Source organism: Mus pahari, chromosome 4 (assembly GCF_900095145.1).
Source record: "Mus pahari chromosome 4, PAHARI_EIJ_v1.1, whole genome shotgun sequence".
Lineage (NCBI taxonomy): Eukaryota > Metazoa > Chordata > Mammalia > Rodentia > Muridae > Mus > Mus pahari.
This window is the reverse complement of record NC_034593.1, coordinates 10,217,935-10,231,489: the sequence shown is the minus strand read 5'-3', so window position 1 is coordinate 10,231,489 and position 13,555 is coordinate 10,217,935. Positions and strand designations below refer to the sequence as shown.

At 41.2% G+C, this 13,555-nt stretch overlaps 1 protein-coding gene across 1 annotated transcript in view; it reads right to left on the bottom strand.

Annotated features, from left to right (window-relative positions):
* Positions 1-9,476: 9,476 nt before the first annotated feature.
* The window catches only part of Ca13 (carbonic anhydrase 13), a 23,714-nt gene continuing 19,635 nt past the window's right edge, over positions 9,477-13,555 (bottom strand). The window contains exon 7 of the mRNA XM_021196505.1: positions 9,477-10,433. Coding sequence (XP_021052164.1) covers positions 10,314-10,433 — 120 coding nt within the window. The 3' untranslated portion in view covers positions 9,477-10,313. The remainder of the gene's footprint in view (positions 10,434-13,555) is intronic.

The window sequence follows — 13,555 nt, the reverse complement described above, 5'->3', positions numbered from 1 at the left end:
AGAATTGCCCACAACTCACGACTCACATTCTTGTGGCTAGTCAGCAAACAGTTCTATCCATACGATCTGCATAATGACAACGCATTGCCAGGGACTCTCATTATGAGGAAGGAGCCCTCATAGTTTGATTTCTACCAAGAACATTAAAAGCATCTACCTTGTACCAAATAGAGGGGCAATCTACTGTGGGTGGGAGTGGAGAAGAAGGCCAGGCCTCAGGATGCCTGAGTGACAACCAGAGAGACCTACATACTGCCTGAATGAAGGAACACTGTTAGGTACATATGGGGAGAGCCCTTGGGACGAAGGTTGTAGGATTCCCACGGGTCTCAAAGATTTTACTCAAATGATAACCATGAAATCTGCTTACAGAACCCTTTACAATAAAATCTATATAAGATTTCCATAAAGTCTCCACTTTGTCCCAGGCTGTAATTACTCAGGCTAGTGATTTTCAAAGTGGGGGCTTCTCCTCTGTATTCTGCCTGGCTGAGAACGAAGTGCACCCACCTGAATCAGAAGCAGGATTTCCTAGAAGAAAACTTGCGTTGAAACGGAAGAGGTAACATTGATGAATCTGCCTGCATTGAGAATTTTTATTAGCTCTTTATTCCCTCTGTGATGGCTATTCTTAGTTGTCAACTTGATTACATCTAGAATTAACTGGAATCCAGAAATAGATGGCACACCAGTGAGGTTGTTTTGTTGTTGTTTTGTTTTAGCTTGGTTTGAAGTGGGTAGATTCACTTCTAGTCCGGAACTTTGAGGGAGCAGTATACATCTTGAAGCCAGAAGACACATCTGGGCCACACCTTCTTCTGGAAGTCTATGTAAGGACATGGAAGATGGAAGTTTTTGCTCTTTGCCTGCTTGCTCTCACCTTGGTAGCAAATCCTTTCTTTCGCTGGCATTAGAGTCCAACTCCTTCAGAATTCCAGTGTCTGCTTAAAACTATCTGAAACATCCAAGCTCACTGACTGAGAAACTTCTGGATTCTTGGACTTGCCACTGAAGCTATTGTATTAGCTGGATCATAGCCTGTAACACATTCTAATGCAGTGGTTCTCAACTTTTCATGCTGCATCACTTTAATACAGTTCCTTATGTTATAATGACTCTCAACCACGAATTTATTTTTGTTGTTACTTTATAAATGAAACTTTGCTAGTGTTATGAATTGTAATGTAAATATCTGTGTTTTCCAGTGGTCTAAGGTGACCCCAATGAAAAAGTCATTCAGCCCCCAAAGGGGTAGCGAACCACAGGTTGAGAACCACTGATCTAATAAGTTCCCCTTTGCTCTGTTTTATAGATTCATTCTATAAGTTTTGTTTTCCTAGAGAACCCTGACTAATTAATACATTCTTGTATTACAACACTTTCGTGATTTTTTTTTCACTCATTCAATAAACACATTAAAGAATACCACTTTCAATCCTTGAGGACCATCCTAAAACTTCATGTTCCATTATACATGAACATAAAATCCTACATAAGAGCAAAAAACAGTTTATAATTAGACATATAAGAGTGGACCTAAGAAAAGTCTCCCATGAAATCAAAATTACCTTCCAGCTTGAAAGCTTTGAGAGGATATGTTCATGTGTTCAGTTAAGGAAATGCTAACTAAAGGGAACATTGATTTTGGAAAGTATCATAAATAATTTAGACACTTACAGAGGTGGAAACAAGCTTGCTAAAAGTTCCACTTTCTCTGGAAAGCTCTGATTTTATCAACTTACCAACACTTTGTTGTTTATCTTATATAAGCAATCTTAATTTGTTCATTGACAAAAAAAGTAGTTGCCAGTTACAGAAATCTGGATATCCATAGCTTGACAGCTGCTGTCAGAAGTGATGCTTCATGAATAAATAAATAAATAAATAAATAAATAAATAAATAAATAAATAAAGGTAGTTAGCTCAGCTTCCAAGTCGACAGAGCTGCTGTTTGCATGCCTAGCAGTCCTTCACGCTAATGCCACATTTGTTACACTGACGATCAGAAAGGGAGCAGTCTCAGGTCGAGATTGAAGACAATTCAGTTTTTACTGCAAAAACAAAATGATGGCAATGAGTTTATTGAGATGTGCTTTAGGGAAGGAAAGATTGAGCTGATGGAGATGACCATCAGTTTACCAATAGAGGAGATGGGTCAAATAGTGACTGCCAAGGTTCACAAAACTGAATTCCCACTGACTGTATGCCCAAAGACAACCTTCAGGTTTGTAAGAAGTCCATGGAAGGCTGGTAAATCTCTTGCTCTGTTCTTTTTTGTAATAGCGAGTTCTATACAGAATGACTTCTTGGGAGTACTGACAGACACAAGAAGCTCAGAGAAAGTTTGGGATGAGTCAGTCAGTAAAACCAGTTATTGACCTTCCTGAAGAAATAGGGAAATCAAAAGAACAGATACTTATAAGTTTTAGAATTCATGAACATATGAAGATTTTTGACAAAGAAAACTAATTATAAGTGGTCTTTGTAAAGTCATGCTTTGAGGTTGACTTGATAACTGCTGTCATTGCACTTTGTAAGCCAATTTTGACCTTTCAAAAACACATCTCAATTAATGACTAGAAAATATAAAAATAGTAAGACAACTAAATTTTCATGGTCTCCTGAAAATGTTTGGTTACAATTGCGGACAGTGAGTTCATTCTTAGCACCATCTTGGTTATTATGATGCCCTCAACATAAACGCATCAGATATCCCTTTGTTCCTAGTAAAAAGTTTGTTCTTTTATAGTTTGTGACTTCTGCAAGTAAAAGTGTTTAGAATGCATGTGTGTATCCATTTAAACAATTGTTGAGATTAGGGTTCCTATTCCTCTTTTTTTCTGCAGATTTTAATTTTCCAATTTATAGACCAATAGGAGCTGTTTGTATAGTTGGTTCTTGCACCAACTTTTTAGAAAACACTCATGAAATAGATTCCTAGCAATGGTTTAGTATTTTTCAAGTAACTAATTACTTTGTCCAGAAAGGTACAAACTCTGGCTTTGGCTTAGTGCAGCACATGTAAAATTGTATTACAGGGCACAATGTTTCCTTCCAAGGTTTAGATTTGGGGATCAAGGGGTTCTGAGCTTAGAAGAATTGCACTTCTTTCTGACTTACTCTGTGAAGCAAAGGTCACATAATGATTTGTATTCTTTTTGCTCTATTACAAAATGGTGACCAATCACTGTTAAATCGATAGTGTTCGTGTGTGTGCTTATTTATTTATGTGTATGGGTATTTGGTCTGCTTGTATTTCTGTGCTCCACATGCATTCATGGTGAGCTCATACTCTATAAGAGGGTGTCTGATCCTCTGGCACTAGAATTATAGCTCATTTAAAGCCATCCTTTGGTTGTTGGGAATTGAACAAAGGATCCTTTGGAAGAGCAATGAGTGCTCTGAACCTCTGAACTACTTCCCCAGCCACTGTTAAAACCTATCTATCTTAACACCTAGCTATGTAACTTTGGAATGTATAAGCTAAAGTGACTCAGTTCTCATTTTAATAACATTTCATGGTTTTTTGTCTTTGTTCTCTTAATTAAATACAGAGTTTGAATAAATTAGAAAAGGCAATCAAAGGTTTAACTTTTCCAGCTGTAGTTTATTTTTTGAAGATCTTCATAGTTATTCATTTAGAATAATATAAATACTACTTTGGTCATAATAATGAACAATATATTAGATATTTATTAATAATATGTAATAAGTTTATATATTTATAAACATACAAAGGAAAACCTGTGAACAAAATAATATACGGACATGCTGCTTGTTGCTGCAGTCTCAATTTCTATTGAAAAATCAGCAGTCTTAGCCAACTTTTTTTAATCATTTATTATTAATCATTCCATTCATTTACATCTCAAATAATATCCCTCTTCCTGGTTACCCCCTCCACAAGCTCCCCATCCCACAGCCTCCCTCTCCTACCTCTCCCTCCCCTTTGCCTCTATGAGGTTGTTCCCCTGCCCACCCACCCTCTCCTGTCCCACCCCTCCAGCTAGGGTATCAAACCTTCACAGGACCAAGGGATACTAGTGAATAAACACACAGGACCAAGGGCCTCTCCTCCCATTTATGTCAGACAAGGCCATCCGCTGCTACCTATGTATCTGGAGCCATGGATCCGTCCATGTACACTCCTTGGTTGGTGGTCTAGTCCCTCAGAGCACTGGGTGGACCCACCAGCTGATGTTGTTCTTCCTATGAAGTTGCAATCTCCCTCAGTTCCTCCAGTCCTTCTACCAGCTCCCCAAGCAACGTCCCTGAGCTCAGTCTGATGGTTGTTAGCCAACCATTTTTAACCAGAAGCACACATATCAAACAAAGAACACAGCAAACAATATTTTGGCATTAGTATAAAATAATGCTAACCTCAGTGACCCCTGAATGTGTCTCAGGGATTATCCTGGAGGCAGCAAACCATTTAGAACTGTTGGCCCATGACATTTCCCTCATTGTCCAGAGGGTGGCAGTAGTTTGAGTCAGAGATAGGTGGCCTTTGCCAGAGCAAAGCTCCTCTCTGGTTTTTCTTGGAGTAATTTCATAATAGTCAAAGCAGTATTTCTTTACCAAGCAAATTGCTTGTGTTTTTATTGTAACAATGTAGAGCACCTGCTGTTTCATTGGGGAAAAATGCATTGCAAACTGTGCTAGTCTTAAATGTAGTGGGAGCATTTACTTTCATCCATGTGTTTATTCACTAGTATTCAACAAATAGTTTTCTCCTTCACCTCCTCCTTTCCTCCCTTCCTCCCTCCCTTCACATATCCTTCTTCCTTCCCTTCATCTCTCCCTTCATTCTTTTCTTCTTGCCTTCTATCCTGCTCTCCCTCTCCTCCCCTCTCAGCATCCTGCCTTCCTTCTCCCACCTCCACCTTTCCCCTGAGTAGCCTTGGCTGGCTGGCTGGCTGGCTGGCTGGCTGGCTGGCTGGCTGGCAACTCCTCTTGTAGACCAGGCTGTCTTCAAACATGCAATGATTCTCTGCCTCTGTTTATTGTCTTCTGGGATTCCTTTGCTGCTTTTGAAGTGACATATAAGGGCAGATTATTATAACAGTCCATGCTGTTTGCTGAGTTAAGTTAAAAGGCACTAAGAAAGAGCAAGACCAGATTCAATAAGACATCTTTCCCTGAGCAGTGTCTTCCCATAGCTATGGTGACTTGGTTAAGCACTGGGAAGATTTGCTCTTGGCCAAGGAAAATTCAAATAAGGTACTTTTTAATATTTGTGAACATAGAACCTGTCCTTTGGCACTAGTTCAGATCTCAAAAAAAGGGAAGAAGCACACATCTATGTATGAGAGAACGCCCCAGGGTGGAGACAGACTGGGGCTTGATCTTGGCCCTCTGTTGCCATTACAGAAGCCAGATTACTGGTTTTTTTTCTTTTTAATTTAAAAAAATATACTTATTTTTGTTTTATGTGTATGAATATTTTGCTTACATGTACCTGTATACTACATGTGTGCCCTGTGCCATCAGAATTCAGAAGAAAGCAAGTGAACTAGATGTGGAATTACAGATGATGGAGAAGCACCATAAAGGTGCTGAGAACTGAACTCAGGTCATCTATCTGCAAGAGCAACAAGTACTCTTAAGGACTGAGCCATCTCTCCAGCCGCTACTTCTGGATTTTTTTCTAATTGTGTGAGTCAGTAAATACTATTATTTCTCTCAGATACTCTGAAATTTCCATCATTCTCAAAATAATCCTGATATTTGTCCCTTCCACTCTGTACCAGTTGCAAAAACCTCCAGAGAGAAAAAGAACCTCACTAAAATGCATCACACCTGAAAAACCTTCTGACGGCATTAACTTCTCCATCTTCTCTATGGTGCCATGCTACCCCATAAATACACCAAACTAAGAAACTTAGTATCTTATGATAATCAACTCTGTTTTTGTAGTTTGGAAGATTTGACCTGCCTAAGAGCAGGAATAGCCTCTCTGTCATCTTTATATCTAGCACAGTAGTAATTTCATAAGATATCCATTAAGTCATTGTTACATTTCCAGGAAATAGCTGTGTAACAAAGGTCTTCCATTTCTGGAGATTCCCAGCTCGACTTCAAGTGACCCACATAAAGGAGGATCACTTTGATGGATGACATTGCTGGGGAAATCTAGAGTACTCTCCATATTTCTCTGCCTCAAGCAGGATTCCAGAGAGGAGTTGGCCCCTCAATAAATAATGACAAAGATGGCGGTGGTGGTGGTGGTGGTGATGATGATGATGAAGATGATCTCCAAGCTTTAGCTGTATGGCCATGGCTTGTAGACCACTACAGGGAACACTGGCTCCCAATAAAGAATGAGGAAGTTTCCTGATCTTGTTAATCTCATGGTTGTCTCCCTGTCCTGTGTTTTTTGTTTGATTGGCTAGTTGGTTTGGTTCTGGTTTTGCACTTTCCATTATTTGTGGTATTAATTCCAAGCATTTACACACTCCATTTGAATATTGAGTAATCTGTGCCTTCCTGTGGGGAAATTGACATCATGTTATATTGTTTCAATGCTAACAAATTGTGTGTGTGTGTGTGTGTGTGTGTGTGTGTGTGGTGGAGGCCCCACTATACCTCCAGTTCCTTCCATCACCAGTCAGTCACAGATGACTAGAACTGTTTGCATAAAGGTAGTTATTTCCAGAAGTTCCCATCAAAATAGAGGCATTCATTAACATTTTTAATAAGTCACACCTCTATTAGAAACTTGGGGCTGAGTCCTTCTGATCTCATGAGACATACACTCCCCAAGACTTTTTCCAGCTTTCATGCTGTGAGCACAGCTAAGAAGAACCAACTGCTGCCTCCACCCAGAATAACTTGTACTGAGAACAAACTCACTGACAGGGATGTTCATGAACTCACACACTGCCACTGGGAGATTGGCTCTAACAGGAGCAAAGCAAAGAAATATGAGGCTCTGTCAGAAAGACTTCTCTCAACCCATGACAGGAGTGGAGGATGCATTTCTGGTATAATTCCTCTTTGGAGGGTCAAACCTGAGGCTCCAGCCACTTCAGAGAAATATCTTAATCCAGTGCAATGAAAAGTGTTTTCCATTTACCAACACTGAGAACTGTGCACTCCTCACTCACTAGGCAAAGCATGACAGCACTCGCATGCAAACACTGAAACTATGAGGACTCAGGATGGCATCGTACTTTAAATAAGTTAGGGGATATGGCTTTGTTTTGCTTTGCATTGAGCTTGAAATGTTTTATAAGTCTGACATATTTTCTTTTAAAGGTTTAGAATATACAATTCAATTCCACTTGTTGACAAGTGCTATTGACAAGCGTTTTTCTTATTTTCTTTGTTTTTGTTGAATCAAAATCAAATTATAATATAAAATACTTAACAAGCATAAATCCAGCAGGTGACGTGGGAAATAGGAGAACCACATGAGTAACTTACAATCCTACTTAATGAGAACACTATGACAATTTTAAAGCACTGACCGCCTACCTCCAGAAAATACTCATAAGCAGATGGTCAACAAGGAAACCAGTGCTAGGTGGATGGTTTCGCCCACTATGGAGACACAGAGCTGCAGTGAAAGCATGCGTTACCTACTGGGTGATGGGTGAGCGTCATTACAGTCCCCACCTTCACACATTCTAGAGTGAGAAAACAGACTCCCTCTCTGAATAGCATGCTTCCCAGCATGTATTTCCAAACTAAAGAAATTCCTTCCCACCCAAGAATGATATTTTTAAAACCATTTTTAAAGTCTTTTAAATAAACACAGGATTTATTTGCTTCATTGATTTACTTGACTTTTACCTAGAAGTGAGAAGAGCTAATGAGTCTTAATTTTTTAATTAAATTATTTTATTTATTTACACTCCAAAATTTGACCCCCTTCCCAGTCCCCCCTCCCAGAGTTCTTCAGCCCCACCCCTTTGCCTCTAAGGGGGTGCTCCCCCACCCACCCCCCTCACCCACCCACTCACACCCTTTACCTGCCCACCCACCCTCCGAATTCCCTCAGCAGCCCCCTTCCTTGGGGCATCAAGTCTCTACAGGATTAAGTGCATCTTTTTCCACCAAGACCACACAAGACAGTCCTCTGCTACATATGTGCCAGGGGCTGGAGTCGGGCACAGACCAGCCCATTTATGATCTTTGGTGGATGGCTTAGTCTCTGGGAGCTGGGAGCTCTTAGGGGTCTGGGTTAGTTGATACTGTTGTTCTTCCTATGGGGTTCCCATCTCCTTTAACTCCTTCAATCTGTCTTCTAATTCTTCCAAAGGGATCCCAGATCTCATTCCAATGGTTGGCTGTATGTATCTGCCTCTGCCTCTGTCTCAGTCAGCCTTAGTCATAAGGAATATGCAAATCAAAACAACCCTCAGATTCCACCTTACACAAATCCAAATGGCTAAGATCAAAAACTCAAGTGGCAGCACACACTGGCAAGGATGTGGAGAAAGAGGAATGCTACTCCTACTCTGTTGCTAGTGGGATTGCAAACTAGTACAGCCACTCTGGCAATCCATCTGGTGGTTCCTCAGAATATTGAAAATAGTTCTACCTGAAGACCCAGCTATACCACTTGTGGGCATATACCCAAAAGATCTTCCACCATACCACAAGGACATATGCTCCACCATGTTCATAGCAGCCTTATTTATAGTAGCCAGAAGCTGGAAACAACCCAGATGTCCCTCAATGGGAGAATGAATCAAGAAAATGTAGTTCATTTCAATGGAATACTATTCATTACAATGGAATACTATTCAGCTATTAAAAACTATTTTTAAGAACCTCTGGCTATAAAAATATGGATTAATAAATATTACCTCTAAAAGCTTCCGAGAGATAGCTCTCCTATTTTAATTGTTATATTAACTTGGCTGCATTTCATCTCAGATAGATGGCAGTTATCAAGATAATTAAATAAATCTTTTAACTATCCAGCTCATGAAATATTTATGGTATGTAGGTCTTCCTCTGAGCCTTAGGTTGGACTCTGCAGAGGAGAACACTGGCTAAGGTGTTCATTCTAGTCTTTGGGCTATCATCTTATGTGACAGTAGACATCATCATAGTACACTTTACTCAAAATAAAGTTATTCTATTAAGAAGAATATGAAGAAAATGTTCAGTAATTAACTTTACATGTAGAAGATGAGAGAGATCTGAAACAAATTATTAAACTTAAGAAACCCAGGGACACAGTCTCACAAAATAGCAAAAGTATAACAAATATTCAAGTCTTAAGTGTGGTTATTGAGTTCAAGTCTTAAGTGTGGTTACTGAGTTAATGATAGATCACCTTATAATGGCAAAGCAAAAGGAATGTGGGGCCTGTCTTCCTTCACCGAATACAAAAGAAAACCTCTCCAGGTAGATAGTCTAAAGTTAGTAACAAATGGCATCTTATAAAATCACGAAACAGCCTAACATGTACAAATGGGAAATAAGCTCTTCCTAGAAAATGCACTGAATGGCTTAGCCACTTATGCACGACTTGGTTCGTCTTTTTCATGGGTAACAGAAAAAACAACAGATATAGGATAGCGTCCTGCTCTGTTATAACCCAGGGCAAATGTAGGAACCTGTTCACCAGCTCTGGGCAGTTCTGCAGCAGTGGTATTGTATACACTGCTGGTCTGAACCACCATAATCTCATGAACCACACACTATGTCAGTCATCACCCTGGTAGTCATTAACATTCTTGGGTGGATATATTACATGGAATAATGCCTCAAAAAGCTGTTCTTAGCCTGAGGAATTCTTCACTAAAACTGTAGGTTACTTTAATCGCAGGAGTAGCCCCATTATTCTATCCTAATCTGTGTGTGTGTTGTTTATGTGCTATATTACAGTACATAAAATGAGAATCTGAGAAAAGTGTATTAAAGGAAATACACTCTTGAGTAATGATAAAAATATCAAAACTGTAAGAACTGCTTGTTTAGGAATAATACCATTTCAAAGTGAATTTAAAGTTTTTATCAAACACTATTTAGAATGGGATAGGCTCAGCCGAAGCCTACAATAAAGTTTAGTACAGTCTGAGGTTTGTAAGGCTGACATTATTGTCAGGAAGGCTGAAGCAGGTGTACTTTGTGATTTTAATATACATCCAATATTTAGCAATTGGACATACATTGGGGCAAATCTAGGAGTGATGGGCTAAATTATTTCAGACTTCTGGTTTTCTCTGTGGTGCCAGAGGTGCTGGGCAAGTGGAATCCACAAACATGAAATTCTTGAAAAGCCATTAGTTGGAATGTCTGAGTTCCGTTGTATTTGCTACCTCCACGTTCCAATTGGGTTGACCCACTGGTAACTGCTAATAGAAAGATGCTCGCACTCTGCGGCCCTTCAAGGGCTGTGGTGGACGGTGATTGCTTAACAGAAAAGCCGCACTCTCTCCCTCAGCTGTGCACAAGAGGCTTCGGAATCTGGCCAGCTGTGGAAAATTAGAGCAGAATTAATTTACCACAGAAAGTCACACCAATCTTGATGAACTTCGTGGAAAAGATGAAAGAGTTATAGTCTTTACTCTTCCAGCAGCTAAAAATAATGCAAAGTAAAAATTCTAAGTTAAAGGTCACAGATCATAAAGAATTGTTCTGTTATATTCTCTTTGCCATATAAATAACAATGAATCCAGAATTAAGTATATAAACAGTCTTCACTTGAAGATCAAAGTTTTAAAAGTATGTTGTGCTCTGAACAGTACAAACTGGGATTTGCAGAACTGTTTTGTATACACCCCCTTTCTACAACATACATCTGACATATTTTAATACAAAATGTGCTCAAACATACCTCATGTTTGATATCTCTTTTTTCTACATAATATACTATAAGCATCTTTGGATATCAATAAATAGAAGTTTACGCACTACTTGTAATTGCTGCAAAGCTCTATTCACATAGTCTTATAATTTTGATTTCTAAAACTCTAGTGATTTAGGGAAAATTCAGTATTGTTTAATAAGATTTAGCAAAGTCTACAGTGATAAAGATTGGATAAATTCTCTAAAAGTATACATATACTGCATATTAGAACAAGGTTTGTTGTTTCTTCTGACTTTGTGGTGTTTCCATGGAGACAAATTAGTAAACTGTTAGGCTGAGAGCCTTTATTCTCCACGAATTTTAAGTCCCCTAACCTCAGGCCGCATCAGTTAGGCTTCCATCCTTCTTCATTTCCTGTACAGTATCAGATAAGAGGGAGGCAGAGGAGAAAGCAGCTCTCACCATAAATACAGCACTTTACAACCATGGCCTGCAGATGCAGAATCTGATTATTGTTTTCAAAATGAGAATCTGTCATGTCTTTTCACAGAGCCCAGACATGGGAATGAGGAGACAAATGATCACAACTTATGAATTAGTCATTTTACCTAGAGTAGATCATTCTAGTTGAAAACAGAAAGGACTAATGAGAAAGAACTCGTGGTGAAATCCAGCAACAGAGGCTACAGTAACCCTGGTCATGACTCTACTGGGAATGCAGTTGCTCAGAAGACACCCCTCCCCCAGACACACACACACACACACACACACACACACACACACTCAAACAGATTCCTCGGAAGCTTGTCATAAATCCCTACCTCTGTATGTCTTTATCCTCACCCGTGCAGAATTGCATCTTTCTGTAGAACATTCTTCTACCAGCTTGCACATTTGCTAAGAGCCCCAAGCCTTAGCACTCTCCCCATCGCCTGGCCCAGCCAGGTAGGACATGCCAAGCCCTGCTGACGTTAGTTTCTTTTGGCTTCGTGCTCTACCTGGCTGGCTCGGATACCTTATCCCTCACGTAGGCACAGGCTCATTCAGGCAGGAAACTTGCCCCCTTCCCACCAAGGCTGACTCAGCACCCACCCCTTCTTGGCAGGTTCATCTCAGTACAGCCTGGAGGCTGAGCAAAGTGTGACCTGCTTTGCTGGTTTCCTGGGCCCAACGACTAAGATCTTCATTTCCTTGAATAGCAGCCCCAGCAAGACAGAATCCTTTTCTGCCAAGTCCTCTAAGTAATGTTGTGTCACCCTTGTCTCAGCCATCTTTAAGAACTCTCCACTGGAGCCAAAGTTGAGCACTAATAAGATAAGCTCTCTTCTAGAACACAGAGATCCAGACACTGTACTGTGCTTAAGTTCTTCACACCGCCGTCATTTAATCTAATTCCCCAAATGACTACAGTGCACAAGTATGTGGTGGTCAGATGTGGGAGAAAGAAACATGGAGCAACTTGAGCATTATGGAGAGAGATGGAACTGGAGGCGCAAGGGCATAGAGGAGTAGCCTGTTGGGAGGGCCAGCCCTGTCATCTGGGGCCATGGTGAGGTCCCAGCCTGACCTGCTACTGAGGGGCATGTCTGAGTCCACTAGACTTCTAGCAGGTACCTAACTGGCCGTGATCCTCACTGTAGGCTGTGCTCTCAAGAGCTGGCCCCATCTCTCACTGGAGGCAACACTCAGGAAATCTGACCCTCCACCTCATGCAGGCAGCACAGTGGAGCTGGCCCTGAGAGCAGGGTGTGGGTAGCCAGCCCCAAAGGCACAAGTGTGGGAAAGCTGACCCTGCCACTATTCTGCCGTGATACGGCACAGGCAAATAGGTAATATCCCCCTGCCCACCACCACCACCACCACCGCTGGCAGTTGGCAGTTGGCAAAGCTACCCAAAGGATTACGAGCTCAGGAGATCCAACCCTCACCTGCTTCAGCACTGGGGAAAGCAGGCACTGCACAGCAGCTGACCCTGGTGGTGGGGGTGCAGGCGGGCCCCCCCTAAGAGTGAAAACTCGGAGAACTGGCCCTGCCAGCAGTCCCTCATCTGCCATTCGGTGGTGGCATGGATATGGTGATAATACCCTCCCCGCTCTGTCCCTCATCACCTGCAATAGTCAGGAGAGCTGACCTGAGGACTCAAGAGCAGGAAAGTTAGCCCCGCCCACTATAGCATTCGGGAGAGTGGGCCAGGCACCTTGACTGAGCAGCACAGTGGAGTTGGCTCTGGAGGCATGAAAGCAGGCGAGCTGCCTCTTGCCAATGGCAGCGTTGAGCGGCCTAGCCTTAGTAGTACTGGAGAGTTCACCCTGGTGGTGCAAATAAGGGAAGGACCGCATACTGCGCGGCTCTGTTCCTACCCTGGCAAAAATCCAGGCCTCTGGTTAGCCCACCCTAAAAATCTGTATCGTCTATGAACATTTGGGATTCGTATAAAGGCCTGCTGTTTCAAAGCTGCAGGATCTCCGTGACACTAGGCAACAGCAGAATAACCAGGAGGAGCCCTGGTGAGGATTCAATATTGATAGTGTCACTGAAACCAGAGATCTTGAGCCAAACCAATGACTCATGGGGGTCCAGCAGGGGGGGGGGGCTGGGGGGTTAGGTTATAAGGTGAAGGGCAGCAATGAGGGGACAGAGATGAGCAAAACTGGGGTGTATGATGTGAAACTCACAAAGAATCAATTTAAAAAGAAAGAAAGAAAGAAAGAAAGAAAGAAAGAAAGAAAGAAAAGAAAAGAAAAGAAAAGAAAAGAAAAGAAAAGAAAAGAAAAGAAAAGAAAAGAA